This window comes from Notamacropus eugenii, chromosome 7 (genome assembly GCF_028372415.1).
Source record: "Notamacropus eugenii isolate mMacEug1 chromosome 7, mMacEug1.pri_v2, whole genome shotgun sequence".
NCBI classification, from domain to species: domain Eukaryota; kingdom Metazoa; phylum Chordata; class Mammalia; order Diprotodontia; family Macropodidae; genus Notamacropus; species Notamacropus eugenii.
In genome coordinates, this window is record NC_092878.1 from 37,840,644 (window position 1) to 37,861,576 (window position 20,933).

Below are 20,933 nucleotides of genomic sequence, written 5' to 3' on the forward strand. Positions count from 1 at the left end.
TCAGAGTATGTGGCCCTTGTAGCTCCCTATTGCTTCCAGCACCAAATATCAAATTCTCTGTTTGGACTTCAAAGCTCTTCATAACCCCCCTCCCCACTATCTTTCCAGTCTTCTCACACCATATAGCTCCCCACATATTCTGTGATCCAGGGACACATGGCATCCTTGTTGTGTAGCTCACACACAACACAACACTGAATCTCCTGACTCCAGGCATTTGCACTGGCTGACCCCATGCATGGAATTCTCTCTTCATTTCCATGTCTCTGCCTCCTGGTTTGCCTGACTTCCTCCAAGTCTCAGCTAAAGCACCACCTTCTGCAAGAAGGAGAAGTCTTTCCTGGTCCTCCTTAACCTTAGAGTTAAGAAACTCTTGGAGATTATTTCTAATTTATTATGCATACAACCTGTCTATACATAGTTTGCCTGCTGTCTCCAGTTGTCGGTAATCATTTGTTAAGCATTAACAATGTACCGGACATTGAGTGAGCTCCTTATGGGCGAGAACGTGGTGGATTTGCATTCTTTGTATCTTCAGTGCTTAGTATGACCTGTGGTTAGAGCAAGGGACAGAAGATGGAAGGTCTCCAGGGTAATGGATAGTTCCTCTATGGAGGAATGATGGGAAGATGTAGACAAGGATTGCAAAGGTTTAGAAGGCACGGAGGGGCTACCAGAAGAAGCCCTGGTAGAAGGAAGGCAGCATTATTAAGTGCCTACTATGTGCCTGGTGTTTTACAAATACCATCTCGTCTGATTCTCACCACAATCCTGGGAGGTAGATATTATTATTATTTCCATTTTAGGAAACTGAAGTAAATAGGGTTAAGTGACTTGCCCAGGGTCTCACAACTAGTAAGTGTCTGAGGCAGGATTTGAACTCAGGTCTTCATGACTCCATCTCTAGCACTTGGTCCACTATACCTGCACCTTCTCTGTAGTTCACAGTCTTACTGAGTTGTTTTACTAATGAGAGCTTAAGCAACATATCATCTGGTGCCTGTTCTGGGCTACTTGCCTAAACTTAACAGCATACAGCATCGCTAGGTGTCAGGTTTTTCTGTTTAATAGTAGGAAAAAACCCTAACCTTGCTTGCTTCCCAAGGTAGTTGTGAGGATCATGGGAAATAATGAAGGTGAAAATGCTTTGGAAATTTTTAAGTCCTGTGCAAATGCAAGGTGCTAGGAGGTGTGACTATTAATATCAATATTAATTGTTGCATGCAGAAGGATGGATGGGATGTTGCTCAGCCGTGTGTGTCTGTGCGGATATAACGCGCCACAAAGCGAGTGGGGCAAAAGTGGGGAGTCTGTGGCAACTGTACTTTTATTTAAATAGGCAACATAAATATTAAATATTAAATAAATAAATATTAAAACTCCTACTTCTTTTTCTCTGAGAAAAAATCATTTACCATTACTTTTTTAAAACTAGACTGTGAGGTAGATATTCCCTGGCCTTTGGGATTTCCAGTGTTATTAAATATTATTATTCATATTTAATGAAACATTGAATGAACCTCTCTGTATAATAGCTAGTTATTCAAACTGGTTGAACAGTAATTTATTTTTAGAGAGAATTTGAGAAGTGCTATTCATGATTTCATTAACTTTATTTTCCTACTCCTCACATTCAAACATTCCTATAGCAACCTCAGCAAAGGATTTTTCTTTTCTTGTAATGTCTGTTTGGGAGGGTGCTTGAGCAAGAGCCAATTTATACTGATGGAAGGTAAACTGAATGGAATATTTATACATCTTTAAATAAAAAAAGACAAGACTCCACCTTGCAGTCAGAAAAGTGCCATCGTTATGTTTGGCATTAACATAAGTAGTCAAAACACTTTTGACGGTGGTTTACATAATCAGCCTGGCATTTTAGATGTTGGCTTACCCTCTACATCTTTTGTTCTCACCTGAATTTGGGAATCTATAGCGGTTTTCACTATCATCAGAACAGATGAGGAAACATTCTTTGCTATGACTGTTATGGTAACCAAGGCGGGACCATAATGTAACTGTAATGAGAAAGGTAGGCAGGAGGGAAAAAACCACCAGAACAAAATCTAGCTTGGATCCAAATGGTTCGTCTTTGGAAAAACCATAAACCTTCTACCAACCTTGAAATTACAGGGAATTCAAGAAGATCACATGAAGGAGAGATAATAGAAGCCAGTTGCCAGACTTTTTTTTTTTGTCCATAAATAAGAAATATCTCTGGCTTTCGAACACTGGTAAGGGAGTGGGATGAGTTATAGGCTGGGGATGTGGAACTGTCCCTGGGGTGCTGAAGGCTGCCCACAACCTACAAGAAGCACAAAAGGGAGGGCTTTGGGGAGATGTCAAAGGTAGGTTGAGTTAATATATTATGATAGATGATAAGGAGTATCTTTCATGGATAAAACTGGGGCAGGAAAAATGGAGGATTTATGACTCTCAGTCAGGGAATAGGAACACATTGCAGAATTCTTTGGCTAAAGTGGGAAGCTGGATAGAGCACTGGATCGAAGGAAGACCCGAGTTCAAATTCAGTCCCATACAGTTCCTGGATGTGTGATTCCGAGTAAGTCATTGAACTGCCTGCCTCAGTTTCCTCATCTGTAAAATAGGGATTATAATAGCACTTACCTCAGAGGGTAATGAGGATAAAATGATTTAATACATCTAAAGGACTTTGCAGACCTTAGAGCATTATATAAAGTTAGCTAACTTTATAATGCTTTATCCTGAGAAAACACTAATAAATGTTTTCTATTCTTCCTTGGACTGATTTGATTAAGACTATACTGTAAGGTCCAAGAGGACCGGGACTCTTTCTTATTCATTTTTGTGTCTCCCTCAGTGCCTGGTCAAAGCTACGGTTTTTCCAGTAGCAATGTATGGCTGGGAGAGTTGGACTATAAGGAAAGCTGAGTGTCACAGAATCAACATTTTCTTTTTTTTTTTTGATATCATTCTCTTAACATTTATTATTCAATAGTTTTCCAAAATTCATGATTTAAGAAAATATTACAACACAATAATAAGATATACAACAGTGTGGGTTTAAAACAGAGAATGAAACTTATTGCCAGGCAAATGGCATCAATTGAGTTCAATGAATCTCAAAAGTAACTTACAAAGAACATCATTCCCATTTGACTTTTGAAATCCTATACTTGTTGCATTCAGGTCCAGTGCAGTATAATTTTGGTAAAATTGTACTTTTATCAAAACTTATTTTTGCAGTTCCTAAACAAATTGTCCTAATGTCAAATACTAAGTTCATTTTTTCCCCTTAACACCTGATTTCCTTATAAAGGACCAAAAATCAAATTTATCCTGGAGAACATATCTCAATGACCCAATTTTCATGACCCTATTTGGAGTTTTCTTAGCAAAGATATTGGAGTAGTTTGTCATGTTTCGCCAGCTCATTTTTTAAAAAATTTATTTATTTATTTAACTTATAACATTCATTTTCACAAAATTTTGGGTTCCAAATTTTCTCCCCATTTGTCCCCTCCCCCCACCCCAAAACACTGAGCATTCTAATTGCCCCTATCACCAATCTGCCCTCTCTTCTATCATCCCTCCCTTCCTTTGTCCCCATCTTCTCTTTTGTCCTGTAGGGCCAAATAACTTTCTATACCCCTTTACCTGTATTTCTTATTTCCTAGTGGCAAGAACAGTACTCGACAGCTGTTCCTAAAACTTTGAGTTCCAACTTCTTTTCCTCCCTCCCTCCCCACCCCTTCCCTTTGGAAGGCAAGCAATTCAATATAGGCCATATCTGTGTAGTTTTGCAAATGACTTCCATAATAGTCGTGTTGTATCAGACTAACTATATTTCCCTCCATCCTATCCTGCCCCCGCATTGCTTCTATTCTTTCTTTTGATCCTGTCCCTCCCCATGAGTGTCGACCTCAAATTGCTCCCTCCTCCCCATGCCCTCCCTTCCATCATCCCCCCCACCTTGCTTATCCCCTTATCCCCCATTTTCCTGTATTGTAAGGAGAATCAACATTTTCAAATTGTGGTGCCGGAGAGGACTTCTGAGAGTCCCTGGGATGGCAAGGGGATCAAAACAGTCAACACTTACAGAAATTAATTCAGGCTCTTCACTGGAAGGTCAAATACAGAAGCTGAAGCTTAAATGCTTTGGTCACATAATGAGAAGTCAGAACTCACTGGAAAAGACCCTGATTTGGGGAAAGATTGAAGGCAAATGGGAAAGGGGATGACAGAGGATGAGCTGGATAGATAGGGTCATGGAAACAATGAACATGAACTTGGACAGACTTCAGGAGAGAGTGGAGGATAGAAAGGCACGGTGTGCTATGGTCCATGGGGTCATGAAGAATTAGAGAAGCCTGAATGTCTGAACAATGACAACAGTGCCTAGAAAGGGAACTATGGTAGGAGGCATTTGCTAAATGTTTGCTGAATTTAATTCGTTTAATCAGTTTGTCCTTGCTGAGATCACTGTCCTGAAAGTCTGGGAATGCTGGGATAGCATGAGTGAGTGGCAAGGAAGGATAGAGAGATAATGTGGAGGCCCCTGGGATTTTTGGTAAGCCTGGGTTGGGTGCTCATTGAAATACTTCTGGTGTGGTGAAGACAGTGAAGGAAGAAGAAACCAGGGGCTCAGAAAAGGGGGGACAAGAAGAAAAAAACCAAACCCAGAAGACAGAATTAGAAGTGATGGGGGAAGGTTGCAGGGAGGCAGATTTCAGATCAATGTAAGGAAAAAATGCCTATCAACTAGCATTGCCCCAAAACAGAAAGAGGTTAATTCCTCATCACTGGAAGTATAAAAGGGCAGCTAGGTAGCACCTTAGTGCACAGAGTGCCAGGCCTGGAGTCAGGAAGACTCATCTTCCTGAGTTCAAATCTGGCCTTGGACACTAATAGCTGTGTGACCCCAGGCAAATCATTTAACTCTGTTTCCTTCAGTTCCCTCACTTTTAAAATGAGCTAGAGAAAGAAATGGAAAATTATGCCAGTATCTTTGCCAAGAAAACTCCACATGGAATCATAGTCAGCCACGATGGAAATGACTGAACAACCATGACCCATCACTTACCAGCCACACCATTAAATAGGAAAACACAGCAATCCAAAGGGTGGAGAGAATGAAGGTAACCATGAAAAACTTCTCCCAGCGTGGCTTGCTACAATTTGGGACGGTGATAAACAGTAGGAATATCAGCGGCCAGCTGAAGATCCACTTTGCTCGGTCCATGGGTGCCTCTGAAGAGATAGAAATGAGGAGCAGGAGAGGAGTTGGGAATCTGAGAGTTTAGAACTAGCAGCTAAAACCTTGTAGATCAGAGTCTAACATCCTTGTGTTACAGATGAGGAACCTGAGGTCCAGAGTGGGCCAGGTACTCCCCCAAGGTCACCAGAGCCACACTGTTCCTTCCACAAGCCCTTGCTAGCTCTCTCTTATTTTACTTGCTTCTACTTCCTAGGCGATGAATTCAGGCCAGTACCTGGCTTCAAACTGCATACATTAATGTAACAGAACAGAGATGGCTTTGTTAATGACTGAGAGTCAATGTGTATTTATGCTAAGCTTCTGACCTTAGAAAGGCTATTAAAAACAAAACAAAACAACCCACCAAAAAAACACGGTCATGTAGCCTTTCACCTTTTAACACGTCTAAACTAAAAAAAACAAAAACCAACCTAAATATTGCCTATGCTCTGCCTCCCTATCTCCTGAAATTTTACAAAGAATGTAGAGTTGGTGAGGACTTTAAATCTCATCTAATCTGTTTTCTATTTCTAAACCTGTTTTGGGTTACGGCCCCTTTGGCAGTCTGAGCATGGTTCTCTCCTCAAAATAATGTTTTAAAATGCATCAAAAAATCCATAGGATTACAAAGAAAACCAATTATGTTGAAATACAGTTATCAAAATATTAAAAAAAAGAAATTTAGGGATCCCAGATGATTTTTCCTTGATTCAGCCTCTTCTTCCCCATTTCATGTTATAGATGAGGAAATTAAAGCCTAGAAAAGCTAAATGATCCATTCAAGGTTGATGGTAAGTAGCAGGATTTGATTCTCTATTTCCAAATTCAGTGCTCTTTCCATGACACCATTGATCCCTCCCTTTTTTAATCACTCCAAATAAAGCCTCCACAAGAGACAAAATCTGAGACAGAATCTTCTCGTTGACGGAGTTCTTTGAAATGATCTAGTCCAACCTACTGCTGTTACACATAAGGAAACTGAGGACCGGAGAGGTGGGCCTTCATCCAAGATTACCCACAGACAAACTAGCGGGCAAGGTTGGCACCTGGGCACAAGTACCCTGGTTTGCAAGTCGGTATTCCTTCTATTTAGGCTAATTCATCATGATGCAGCAGTTTCTTAAAAACACAGAGTAACAACTGTGTGATTTCTATCATGTTACATTAACTATTCTGAGGGTGGTTTTAAAAAGAGGTTCTTCCTACATGGCAGAACGTGGATTACTAGACTTGGTTTCTCAAATGCCCTAAAATCTGGCCTCACCCGACTTTGCCAACTCTATCACCCACTCTAGCCTAAGAGGATTCCTCTGTTCTCATGAGACCAGCCTTTGCTACTCACCATGCTCACCCACATCTATACCTGTGCTCATGTGGTTTCTCAGTTTCCCCAGTCTTGACTTCCTCAGTTGTCTGAGCCAAATCCTACCTTTTTTTTTTAAAGAGGTAATTAGGGTTAAATGACTTGCTCAGGATCACGAAGCTATTAACTTTTAAGGATGGATTTGAACTTAGGTCTTTCTGATTCCAGGCCCTCAGTCACCTTAGGCTAGATGGATTGAGTGCCTGTATATCCCCTGTACCTGCTTAGTAGACCTTGGTTGGCAATAGGGAGCTACTTAAAGATTTTGAGTGGAAGAGTGACATGAAAAGAAAGATGAGTCTAGTAGCATATGAAGGATGGATTGAAGGGCAGAGAATTTGGCAAAACAAACAATATGCCTATTAGAAGACTGTTAGAGGGGCAACTAGGTGGCACAGTGGACAGACAGATCACCGGCCCTGGAGTCAGGAGGATGTGAGTTCAAGTCCAGCCTCAGACACTTACTAGCTGTGTGATGTTGGGCAAGCACTTAACCCTGATGGCCTCCAAAAGAAAATAAAAAAGAAAAAGAAAAAGAGGACTATTGCAATGGGCTTGGCAAAGAGAACTTGTCTTTGGTTGTTACCAACTAGAATCACAGAATTGCAGCACTGTACAGACTGAGTATAATCTTCACTTGTATTCCAGGAACCTCTACCATCTGGTCATCTTGCCTCCTCTCAAACGCCTCCAGAGAAGGGGAACCAAATATCTCCTGAAATAGCGCATTCTGCTTTGTAACAGCTCTAACTGCAATATTTTCTTAATGCTGAACCTGAATTTCTTCTCTGAGTCTTTTACACATCTATCTGGAGCCAGAAATACAAAGAAGGTGATGGATGGGAGATGGAGAGCGAGGATCAGTATGGCATAGTAGTGAGAGTACTGGTCAGTAAGTCAAAAGACCCAGGTTCTAGACTTGCCTTTGCCATATCTATTTCACCATGGACAAATCATTTCCCTGCACTGGGCCTGTGCTAGCGGCCCAGCCCCCTGGCATTTGTTTGATTGCCTACATCATAGGTCTAACACTACAGTGCCTAGAACATGGTAAGAACCTAACAAATGCTTTCTCTTCTCTCTGTCTCTTATCCATCCATCCATCCATTCATCCACCTCTCTATCATATTCATCTATTTATGATGGCTATCTATCTATCTGGCTATCTATCTATCTACCTATCTATCTATCATCTATCTATCTATCTATCTATCTATCTATCTATCTATCTATCTATCTATCTATCTATCTATCCGTCCATCTATCTATCTAGGTGTATTGAAGTACTGAAAAAAAGGCTCTAATCTGTTTTGGGGAGGTAAAAATTTAATTTGATTACTTTAATTTAATCAGAAATTCAGACCATGAGAAAATTGGCACCTTTAGTCTTTGTTTTGCCAAGAGGCTTGCTTTAAGCTAATGGTTACTTGTGTGAGCGATAAAGTCCTGGGTTCTAGAAAAAATTCTTAGAACTTAGCCATTAGAAACAGATGAAGCAGAACCTCTCTCCCTTTCCTTTCCTCACTCTTCTAACCCCTCAGCCAGTTACAATGCTCAAGGATTTCAAAATGTATGTTTGTAAATGGAGGTTAACAGATACCATCTATTTCCTCACCAATTACTGTCCCAGAGAGGCCCCTGGAAAGGTTGGGAAACAGGCAAAAATATCACTGGCAGATTTCAGAGATGATTATCCTCCTGTACAAAAGGAAAAGCTAGGTAGTAATCCTAGGGGCAGCTAGGTGGTGCAGTGGATAGAGTGCTCGATCTGGAGTTAAGGAAGATTCATCTTCCTAAGCTGTGTGACCCTGGGCAAGTTAACCTTGTCTGTCTCAGTTTCCTCAACTGTAAAATGATCTGGAAAAGGAAATGGCAAACTACTCCAGTAACTAAATGGGGTCACAGAGTTGGACACAACTGAAAACCATGGAATAACAACAAAGAAATAATAGGATTTGAACTCAGGCCTGTTCAACTCCAGGTACATTGCTATGTCCACTTTGCCACCTCGTTGCCGAGGGAACAGCGGAGAAAGTGTGGGACTGGGAGTCAGAAAGACCTGAGTTTGAATCCTGCCTCGGGCACTGATTAGCTGTGAGACCTTGGGCAAGTTGCTTAACTTCTCTGTGCCACAGTTTCCTCATATTTAAAATGGAAATAATAATAGCACCTACCTCACGGGAGAGTTGTGAGAATAAAATGAGTTAATATATGTAAAAAGCTCTTTACAAACTTTAACATAAATTCCATACATGAATTTTCTCCTTTTTTCCTTTCTTATTTTGGACATAGACTCACTCAATTAGAAAGGCAGATGCCATTAAGTGTAGGAATTAAAATGCATAGAGAACCTGGGTCAAGTCTCCTTTTTATTTTAAGGAAAAATCCTACGATCTGTATGAATTGCACTGTCAGGCCTCACCACCTCTAAAAAGACTGGATGGAGCGGGCAATCCCTATGGGTCCCTTTCACTGCTGGCATTCCATTATCTTCCACACTTATCTACTAAGTCCTTCACATATATAAGCATCTCTTGTTTGTCTTGCTAGGCTGCATTCTCCTTATAGACAAGGAATGTGCAGTTCCTTTTTGATCTTCTGCAGTAACCTAATGCAGGACAGGCCACAGGGGAGGCTCCCGGTAAAAACTTGTTGTTAATTAACTGCTTGATATCTGAAAATAAGCAATGGAGATGTGTGTTCCTACATCTTACATGGCTTCTCCTTTTGCTGAGCAAACAGAGGGTTCTTCTTTCAAGTGGATAATGACAATTTAATTATATGAAAAATGTTTTTAGATGAGCTGTCATGAAGCAGATGGCTAATCCTATTGGAGGGGGAAAAATTAACAACAGATGTAGTTGCCATTTAAAAATTTTAACCAAATTAATTTGGACCGTTAACTAATTAAACACTCCAATTAGGGGGAATGGTTGAATTACTGCACGTGGGAATCATTTTGTGATCATTAAAAGTAGAATACAGCAGAGCCTCCTAGAATCAGAGAGCTGGTGGGGAATTCCAGATCACCTCGGTGAATGTCACCATTTCCTCCCGTCTTACAGATGAGGAAACTGAGGCTTAGAGAGGCAAAGTCATTTGCCCAAGTCATATAATTCACATCTCATGACTTCTAGTCAACTGCTCTATTACAGTATTTTGTTCTATACCAGAAAGGGCAGGTTTTGAGAACATGGGAAAGGCCCTGCTAAACCTACATACCTCCTCTAACTTTCTGTTGATAAACTTCCTTGTCAAAACCTTATTCCTTTGCTTAAGGCTTTAATCTATATTCAGAACGAAATACGGACAAGTTATTTTATGGAACACAACAATTACAATAATGTCCTATTATTAATGTTGTTGAGTCATTTTAGTTATATCTGATTGCCCGTGACCCCGTTGGGGGTTTTCTTGGTACAGATACTGGAGTGGTTTGCCATTTCCTTCTCTAGATCACTTTACAGATGAAGAAATGGAGGCAAACAGGATTAGGTGACTTGCCCAGGGTCACACAGCTGGTAAGTGTCTGAGGTCAAATTTGAACTTGGGTCTGACCCTGTCATAGTCCTGCTTAAGTAGCTTTAATACCTCCCTATTATTTCTAGGATAAAATAATTATAAGATCTTCCGTTTGGAATTTAAAGCTTTTCTATTTGACTCCATTCCATCTTTCCAGACTGACTTCATATTATTTCTGCCAAATGGATTCCATATTCCAGTCATACTGGCCTAATTATTATTTGTTATGTTATCTCCCACTGCGACATCTTTGTAAAGGCTGGAAAGAATGGGAAAGAAAAGATATTAGACTGTCTACTAAACTGAAGGTCTACACAGCTGTTGTGTTGACCTCATTGTTTTATGCCTGTGAAACATGGACAGTATACCAGCACCAAACCAGGAAACTAAATTGTTTCCATTTGAATTGTCTTAGGAAGATTCTGAAGATCACCTGGCAGGATTTCTCAAACTAAACTGCCAAACATTCAAATTCTGCTTCAGAGAGCACAACTCCGATGGGCTGGCCACATTGTTTGAATGCAAAATATATGCTTGCCAAAAAGACTATATTATGGAGAATTTGCAAGGGTAGGCTATCACATGGTGGTCAGAAGAAGTGATACAGAGACATTCTCAAGGTCTCTCTTAAGAACTTGGGGATTGATTGTGTGACATGGGAGACACTGGAACAGGACTGCCCAGCATGGCATGCCCATATCAGAAAAGATGCTGTGCTCTATACAAAGCAGAATTGAAACAGCTCAAAAGAAACACAATATGCGCAAATTTAGAGAATCCACCCCAAATGTTCACATGGACTATTGGTGTTCAACCTGTGGTAGAACATTCTGAACTAGCACAGGTCTTATCAGCTACAGTTGGACACACTGAAATCTGACTCTAGCCTAGTGATGCCATTTTGGTCCTCTTCAAGAGCTAAGGGCAACCACCCACCCCACTGTTTGATTCTCAGAATTACTTCAAGGTTCATTGCAGAGGCTACCTCTTCTACAAGTCCCAGTGATTACCCCAGATACTGGTGCTATCTACTCCTGTTATAAAATTACTTTAGATGTATCTTCTATTTGCACATCTATATGCATCTTATATACTCCTAACTGAATATAAGTTTCTTAAGTTCAGGGATTGTTCTCATGCTTGTTTTTGGGCCTACCTAGTCCAATGCCTTGCACAAAACAGATGTCTAATAAATGCTTGTTGACTTGAATTATAAGCCATGTATCATCTAATGCTTCTTTGGGAATTGTTATGATATCACACATTTTTCCATCACTCCATTTCAGGACAGGCAAATCCTCAAATGATGCCATGTGAGATTAGTGGAAAAAATACTGAGCCAAGAGTTGGAATCTATATTCCAATCCTTGCCCTGTCACCAAATACTTTTCCTCTCATGAAATATAGATATTGGCCTCAATGGTCTCTCCAGATCCAACATTCCTTCTTCCATCATCTATGATGCTATATCCTAAGGATCCCCTTGGTATAGGAGGGTATGGAGCTTACTTATGTCTTCTCTCACTCTGAAAAAGTTTTTAATGTAATAATTAAGTTTAACAAACATTTATTAAACACTTACTGTATACAAGACTTTGTGATTGGCACTGGGTAGGGATACACAAACAAAAATGAAACCATCTCTAACCCCAATCATTCTATAGTTCTATGATTTTAAGGTCACTCAGATGAGTCTTTGTGTTTATTTTCCCAAAGTCTCTTCTAACATCAACACATCATAATTCTTTGATTTTTAGATCAGAATATGCATCATTCAGAGGAGCATGCCATCTCTCTTCCATTTGAGAAATATAAGAATTAGTCCTTTTCTGATCACTTCTCATCTCTACCACTATTCGATAAACCTTGTACACCCATGGTGCCATCAGCCAAAATCTGCCTAAGGAACCTAAGACACCCTTATGATCTCAAAAGTCTTGTGTCACTTTTATAATTTATAATCCTGGCTCTGCCAACTGCCACAGGATTACTGTGAAGATCAAATGACAGAATGTTTGTGACACACTATGTGTACAACACACAGAAGCCTCCTGCTTTCCATTCTGGGCATCTCTAAATTCTGAGTCTCAGTTCTCAAACACCCCATGAGCATTGCATGGATGGCACTTCGGAAATGCTGCTGCTCCTAAGGCGAAGCCAGACAAGACACGTTTTCTAACTCTAACACTCTGTCTCCCTGAGAGCATTTTTCCCCAACTTCAATTTTTAGGAAACTGACATCGATGGAAGGTGTGACTTTTCATGCTTCTGCCTTTTATAAACAAACCAAACCAAAGCCAAGGCACCACCCACCCACCTCCACTTTGCCTCCTGAAAACTACTCTGTATTTTAACTCTGGAACCAATTTTTTTTTTATCATCCTAAGGAAATAATTAGATCATAGATTTAGAGCTGGAATGGACCTAAGAGGCCACCTGGTCCAGTTCCTGAATTTTATAGAAGAAGGAACTGTGGTCTAAAGATCACCACCCAGATAGTGAATAACACTGCCAGGACTTGAACTAGGTGCTCTGGACTTCTCTCTTATGTTTGTACAGCACTTTGACACAATGCTCTCTTGTCCCTTAGGTAATTAGCACAGCAGCACTGTGACTGACTTTCTTCCTTCCCTCCCCTGCCCTTCCCTTCCTTTTCTAACTATTAGAGCTATATAAAAGTGAAGTGGGCTATCTTGGGAAGTATCTTTTGTTAGAGATCTTCAAGAAAAGGCTGAATGACCTTTTTTGGAGTGTACTGCAGATAGGATGCTTGTTCAGGTATTACCTCTGAGGTCCCTTACTTAGGAGGAAAGGAAGGAAGAAGGGCAGAAAGGAAGGAAGGAAAGAGGGAAGGATGGATGGAAGGAAGGAGGGAAGGATGAAGGGAAGAAAGGAAGGAAGGATGGAAGGGAGGAAGATAGGAAGTGAGAAGAAAAGAAGGTGAGAAAAAAGGAAGGAAGGAGAAGAGGTAGGAAGGAGGGAATGAAAAATAAAAGGGATTAGACTTGTTTTGCTTGACTCCAGAGAGAACTAAAAGCAATGACTGAAAGTTGGGAGAGGGTAATTAAGGCTTTATATGATGAAGAGCTTCTGGTTAATGAGTAACTTTAAAAAAGATTGAGCTTTCTGAGGAGGTAGTGGTTTCTCAATCACTGGAATTCTGCTAGAATTGACAGGATAATTATTGTTAGCGATATCCTATTGAGAAAGGATTTTTTCTAAATTAGGGGTTAGTTTAGAATACCTCTCAGGTCCTTTCCAACTCTGAGATTCAGTGATTTGAGGACAGGTGTGCATACTTCTGCCTCCAACCCCTCATTAGAGAAATGAACTTTCTTTATTAGGTTGCTAGCGGTAATCTGTTGTTCTGGTTTTTGCCCAACTATCTTTTATGCTTTGGGTCTTGGACATGTCAATAAAGCAGGTAGGCTGGTCCCTGGGGCTATTTCTCATCTGTTGCTAAAATACCACACAGTCCTTAACAAGCTGTTTATTTTTTCCATCCCAGAGCTTATCAAGTACAACAAAAACAACAAACTATACTGATGCCATCACAACAGTCTAGCCTGAATTTATCCTTGAATTTTCCACTAACTATAGAGTCTCTTCAGGTGCCTCATCTGTAAAAAGACCTTTGTCCAAGATATTGCCATTTGTCTAAGCCAGGGGCTGGCAAACTATGATCTGATGAATTCACAGACCCTACAGAAATAGGTGACAAACCAGATGTATCCCTTGGGTCAAAGACCCTTGGGTCTAAGTCACTTGTCCAAAACAATTGAACAAAGATATACTAAGCAATCCGACGTGCACAGCACTGCCAAGTGCTTTGAAGCTGAGTGGAAAGAGAACTGGATTTGGAATTAAGAAACTTAGATCCGGATCCTAGCTCCAACACTGTGTGTGACTGCAGACAAATCACTTTACTTCTGTGAGACTCAATTTCTCCATTTGTAAAATGGGCATAATAACACAGAAATTATTTTTCATGGTTGTTGTGAGGAAAGCCTTATGAAGCCTTATAAAGATATGAGCTGTTATTATCTGAAATGTTGGGATACACTGTTTAGAGCATTCTATAACTAACTGAAATCTATTTTAAATGCTCAAATAAAATCTTCTTTTCTAAAGATGGTGGCAAAATCTTTTCTAAGGGGAGGAAGTTATACAAAAGAAATTATACATGCCTACCTACCATTTTGCTGCTTAAATTCAGACTGGTTTTTGGTACACTGGATTTTTATAAGGTGAAACGTATTTTCATATGGCTGAACTACTGCCATGATGTGCAAAGTCAACCTTTGTCTTCTGCCAGTAAGGTTTCATCTATTGTTTGGTTGCCATGCTGACTATCCCCAAACAGAGTCATTCAGCTTGTCTTTTCTGGACTGGTGAATGTTGTAATGAGGGGAAGAGTACTGTAAGAGTTCTAGCTACAAAAAGTAGCAGAGACAGGACTCAGACCTGGAAGGGCTTTTAGAATTCACCTCGTCCAATTCCCTCATTTCACAGATAAGGAAACTGAGGTCAAGAGAGAATAGTTAGTGGTATTCTAGAATACATTTAGAAATAGAATAGTACCAGTGCCTTAGTCACAGACTACAAGCTAAATAAATATTAATTTAATTGAAGGCTAGAGCTGAAAGGGACCACAGATCACAGGACCGACAGCTATAAGAGAGTTTAAACATAATGTAGTACTGTCTCTTTGATGTTTACGATGGAGTAAAAGGAGCCCCGTAGAAGTGAAATGGCTTGCCAAAAGTCATACTGACATCAGTATTTGAATGCTGAAATTCATCTTCACATCCAACTATTGTTTTCCCAACTAGACTGTCAACTCCTCAAACGGTAGAGATTGCATCACTCTTCTTTTCATTTTTATGTTATCAGTCATATCTGACTTCATGACTCTATTTGGGGTTTTCTTGTCAAAGATACTGGAGCAGATTGCCATTTCCTTCTCTAGCTCATTTTACAGATGAGGAAACTGAGGCCAACAGGGTTAAGTGACTTGCCCAGGGTCACCCAGCTAGTAAGTATCTGTGGCCAGATTTGAACTCAGGAAGATAAGTCTTCCTGACTCTCTAGTAGCAGGAAATTCAGTATTTATCCCATAATCATCTTCTCTATGCCAAACCATGTCTGTGTACTTGAAGAGTTAATAGCAACGTTGAGGGCTCTTCAAACACGTTCACCTTTTGCGTCATCATCTTTCTGTAACAGCCCCTTCTTGGTCTTTCTGCTTTGAGTTTCTTCTCTCTCTAATTCAATCCCCACATAGCTTCCAAAATAATCTTTCTAAGGCATGGGTATGACCATGTCACCCCCTCCCCCTGAAAAACCATTGACTTGCCTCTGCCTGAATAGGATGCAACCAGCCTGGCATGTAAGGCCCTCCCCCATCTGATTCCTACCTACCTTCCCAGCCTTATTTATTTATTTGAAAAATTTAGTTAATTTATTTCTTTTCAGTTTTCAACAATCACTTCCATATGTCTTAAATTTTCTCCCCGTTCCTTCTCCCTCCCTCCCCAAAATGGCTTGCAATCTTATATGTATTCTACACATACATTCTTATTAACCACACTTTCACATTAGTCATGTTGCATAGAAGAATTAAAACAAATCCCAGCCTTATTATTACCACTCCCCTTCCCAAACTCTAGTTCTAACTAGTAGTTTCTGCCAAATAAGTAGGCCCAGCTTCTAGCTCAGTACCTAGCTCATTGTAAGGACTTACTAGGTACTTATCAATTGATTGGAGCCCTACAGTCAGCATTCCATCATTCTTTTCTCCATGCATTTATTTACTAAGGTTGGTCTCCATTCCTGGAATACCTTATTTCTCATCTTCACCTTTTGGAATCTTTGCCTTCCTTCAAGGCTCAGCTCAGCTATTCCATGGAGCTATACTGGATTCCCCCAGTTAGTACTCTCTCTTTCCGCAATTTAATTTGTGTCTACTTTGCACATACTTATATGTGTACATGTTGTTCTCTCCAACAGGCAGTGCAAGTATTATACCCGTTTTTTAGTTAAAGAAACTGAGACACTCAAGGGCCAGGTGATTGTCCAGAACTACAGATGGGCTGTGGTGGAGCTTGAATGGAGGTCTCTTGACTTTCAGTCTAGTATGCTTTGTATTATGCCAAGCTACTTATCAATACTGGGCAGTTATGTGGTGCAGTGGATAGACAGAGCACAGGGTGTGGAGTCAAGAAGACTCATCTTCCTAAGTTCAAATCTGACCTCAGACACTTACTAGCTGGGTGACCCTGGGCAAGTCACTTAACCCTGTGCCTCAGTTTGCTCATCTGTAAAAGGAGTTGGAGAAGGTGATGGCAAACCGCTGTAGTATATCTTTGCCAAGAAAACCCTAAATAGGGGATCACACATGACTGAAACAACTGAATAACAATAAAAGTGCATGTTGAATGGTTGATATTAGGCTTATCTATATGTTTCTCCTTTCTCCTCTGAATCCACCCCACCCCCTGCTCCATGTATGCTCTCTGAAGGTAGGAATTATTTTGTTTTTGTCTCTATAGCTCCATAAGCCAGCACGTCTTGCAAAACAGTAGGCACTTATGTGTTTTTTAAATTCTTGAACTGAATCTCACAGTGCCAGTACAGGGTTCTGTGGAGTGGGCCTTCCATATGTGCTAACTAATTGGCACATACTGAACAGAAAACATCCAGATGAAGAGTGAAAACTTCAGTGTGCCAGCTAGATGCTTGCCAACATGTGGCTGTTCTGGCATTACATGGGTAAAACATTCAGGTGGTTAATGCTATTTTTCCTTTTCCTCTTCATGAGTCGGCACTAGACTGCCACAGCCTCAGCATGTCTCTGCCATGCTCTTAGATTCGCAATATCACCTCACATGTAGATGACACTTAGTCCTACAAAGTGGCATGAGTATTAGGCCCGATTTGAAAAATGAGGAATCTAAAGCCTGAGCAAGTGAAGTGATGTGCCCAAGGTCATTTGATTAGCAGATTCAAATTCAGTGTCATCCTAAGTCTAGTGCCCTCCCCACCATTATCAGGCTTCCTAATTCTTCTCCCATGGCTTGTTTAGAATTCTCTAAACAAATAGGGCTGAATTGGTATAGTCAATATATAAGACACAGGTTTTGAGGTCAAGAAGACCTGGGTTTAAAGCTTCTATCAGCTACTTAATATCTGTATGATTTCAGACAAGTCAAGTAAGCTATCTGGGTCTCAGTTTCCTTATCTGTAAAATGTGGGGGAGGAACCAGATGGCTGATAAATTCCCTTTCAGCTCTAAATCTATATATAAACCCACTGCATTTACCTTTGCTTTGGATTGAAAATGAAAATCCTTCTCTTTAAAACTCTGTAATAGTAGTTTTTTTGTTTTAAATAAAGTTCTCTTGGGCCCTAATTAGGCTTCCTGCTTGTACATCAGTACTTCAAATATAGGAACATTCTGTTCCAGCTGGACCCTGAGATGTGAAACAATGCACAGTACAGTTTACCTGGTAGGTCTGAAAGCAGTCAAAGGCACAGGAACATTTCCACTGAAAAGAATTATTCTATGGGGGCAAAATGCTGATTGGATCAGTGTATGAAATTTAATATGTAAATTAGCTAATCAGAAAGGCTAAATTGTCTCCTAACAGTTGTTCTGGCCCTATTATCCACTCAAACAGCAGCCAAGATCAAAGAGTAGATGTGGGTGTTTGCAAGCATTTTATTCTCCAAGCCCTTACTGAATTTTGGATAATGAAAAGGCTCTAATTGCTCAAGTGATTTTCTTTTTTAAAATCATGGAACATGTTCTGTTTGAGGAAAGGAGCAGGGACAGAGGCAAAAACTAAAATCCCAGAAGCATAAAACATATAAAAAAATCCCAGAAGTCTTCCATTTTCTCCATGCTGGTTCAATTCCATTAAATAAACATTGGCTACAAGAATGTACTATGTACAAGGTACACAAAGGTAGATATGACATAGACCTGCTTTCAAGAAGCATATAGTTTAATCTGGGATGGAGAAAGGGTTGATTCATTGGATCAGAGGGTTGTAGGTTTTAGAGATGAAATAACTTTGGGAATCATCTAGTTAATCAATCAATACACATTTATTAAGTACTTACTATGTACCAGGCTTTGTCCTAAGAACTGTGTCAAAGGCTTTCGTTTTTTTGGTTGAAGAAGACATGGAGGTGAAAGTGATTTAATTATCCATACACTTTGACCTAGAAATCCCACTACTAGGCGTATGACCCAAAGAGGTCACTGACAAAAAGAAAGGTTCCAGATCCACCAGAACACTTTTTATGGTAGCAAAGAACTGAATACGAGGTAGATGCTCATTGACTGGGAGAGGGCTAAGAAAACTGTGGTGTATGACTATCATGGAATCGTATTGAATAATATGAATATGGCAGCTAGGTGGTGCAGTTCACTGGGTTTGGAGTCAGGAAGACCTGAATTCAAATGTGGCCTCAGACACTTACTTACTAGCTGTGTGACCCTAGACAAGTCACTTAACCTTGTTTGCCTTAGTTTCCTCATCTGTCAGATGAGCTGGAGAAGGAACTGGCAAACCACTCCAGAATTTTTGCCAAGAAAATCCCAAATAGGGTCATGGAGAATTGGACATGACTGAAATGACTGAACAGCAACAAAAAATACAAATACAGACAAACATGGAATCACATATGAACTGAGGCAAAATGGTATACACAGAGCCAAGAAATCAATATACATGGTGACTACAGCGATATAAATGAAAAAGACAACATGGAAATGGAAACTATGGATGCTGTGAAATGATAACAACCAACCTTGGCTCCAGAGAAGGGATATGAGGAGACACCTCCCCCTTCCTCTTTGCAAAGGTGGGGAACCATGGGAATGGGACATTTCATATAATGTTAGACTTTTTCAATATGATGATCAGTTTTGCTTAACAGTTTTTTCCCTTAAAGTCTTTATTATGAGGAATAATTCTCTGAGAAAGTCTGGGAAGAGATACAGTGGGATGTGTAAGTGTTGTAAAACCTAAAGTCATCAAAAAGTGTGTGTGTTTTTTTAAAGATACACCATTCAAACAGGAAGGAAAAAGTACTAGAGGGAAGTTCAGAGTTCGGGGAAGTTAAGTGACTTGCTAAAGACACATTTACTAAATAGCTGAATTATGATTCCAACCCAGATCTCTGCCTTCAGGTCCATCACTTGTTCCAATACCTGATACAAGGGGGAGGGCAGTAAGGGCAAAGGAGAAATCCAAGGAAAGGGGGAGTCTGACAAATTTGAGGATGGAGGGATCGCTTTCAGTGGTGATAACTTTAGAAATGTTGCTAAAACTTGAATATAAACCAATAACCTAGAATCAGAAATTATTAGAGACAGAAAGGGCTTTAGAGAATTTAGTTCACCCCCAAATTTTATAGATGAGGAAGCCCAGCTAGAAAGAGGGGAGGTTACTGGATGCAGGTCACAGCCAACATACCCTATGAAAAAAGCCCACCAAGATGTCAATTATAAAAAAGGAGAGGGAAAAGAATTCTGGCTGGCTTTGTTTTAAAACTTGGTTTTTCAGCCCCTTCAAAGAGATGGTAGGCAAAATAATTTAAGTGGTGAGCTACAGTTGTGTCTGTTTCTCTGTGATCTCAACTGGGGTTTTCTTGGCAAAGACAATGTAGTAGTTTGCCATTTCTTTCTCCAGCTCATTTTACAGATGAGGAAACTGAGGTCAACAGGATTAAGTGACTTACCCAGAGTCACACAGCTAGTAAGTGTCTGAGGCTAGAAAGTAACATGTAGAGCTGTTTCCCCATGAATATTTTCCCCAAATAATTTCCAAGTGTTCTGAGTTCCATGATACTTGGACACATTTCCCAGGTATGTTCTGTCTTTAATCTCCTTCCTTCCTTCCTTTCTTTCTCTCCCTTTCCTTTCTCTCTCTCTCTCTCCCCCCTTCTTTCCTTCCTTCCTCCCTCCCTCCCTCCCTCCCTCCTTCCTTCCTTCCTTCCTTCCTTCCTTCCTTCCTTCCTTCCTTCCTTCCTTCCTTCCTTCCTTCCTTCCTTCCTTCCTCCTTCCTTCCTTCCTCCCTTCCTTCCTTCCTTTCTTTTTTTGATCCATTGACTTTTATTACAAATGTACTTGATCACCTGGCTTTGAAAAGTTTAAATCAATACCCTATTTTCTGTATGCTAGTACAAAGCAGAGTGTTTTACAAATTGAATACCTAAAAAATTGACAAAAAGATTGAAATTTGATGTAAAACAATTACGAAATCCTTAATCTCTCTTTTTAAGAAAGGAGGCAATCTTCTCCACACCTGTTACAAAATATTGATGTTGATCATTTTTAGACTAGGTAGCTAAATTATATTTTCTTGGTAGCATACGTAGTTCTTAGTTTAGTCTCATTTCTTAAACTTTACAGATAGTATTGTCTGCCCAGACAGTCTACCTAGGCCTTTTTTGATTTTTACCACTAAAGTAGGCTATTTCCCAAAACACTGATTTGATGGACAAATGCCTGATAAATTATGGATGCTACTTGAAGCAACGAACATGAACTTGGACAGACTTTGGGAGACAGTGGAGGATAGATGGGCATGGAGTGCTATGGTCCACAGGGTCATGAAGCATCTGACATAACTGAATAACAGCAAAACTGGAAGCAGATCCACTCAAGCCTCGCCATGTCCAGGTGGGTGTTAAACATGAACTCCACAGTCTTCCAAAATAATTTAATCAACTGCTTTCCTGTTCTTCCTTCTTCCCTTTTGTCTCACATCATAATATTCTTCTGTATAAACTTTTGGG

At 40.1% G+C, this 20,933-nt stretch overlaps 1 protein-coding gene across 1 annotated transcript in view; it reads right to left on the reverse strand.

Annotated features, from left to right (window-relative positions):
- The window catches only part of SLC24A4 (solute carrier family 24 member 4), a 297,207-nt gene that overhangs the window by 31,397 nt on the left and 244,877 nt on the right, over positions 1-20,933 (reverse strand). The window contains exon 13 of the mRNA XM_072624485.1: positions 5,066-5,232. Within this exon, the coding sequence (XP_072480586.1) occupies positions 5,066-5,232 (167 nt within the window). The remainder of the gene's footprint in view (positions 1-5,065; positions 5,233-20,933) is intronic.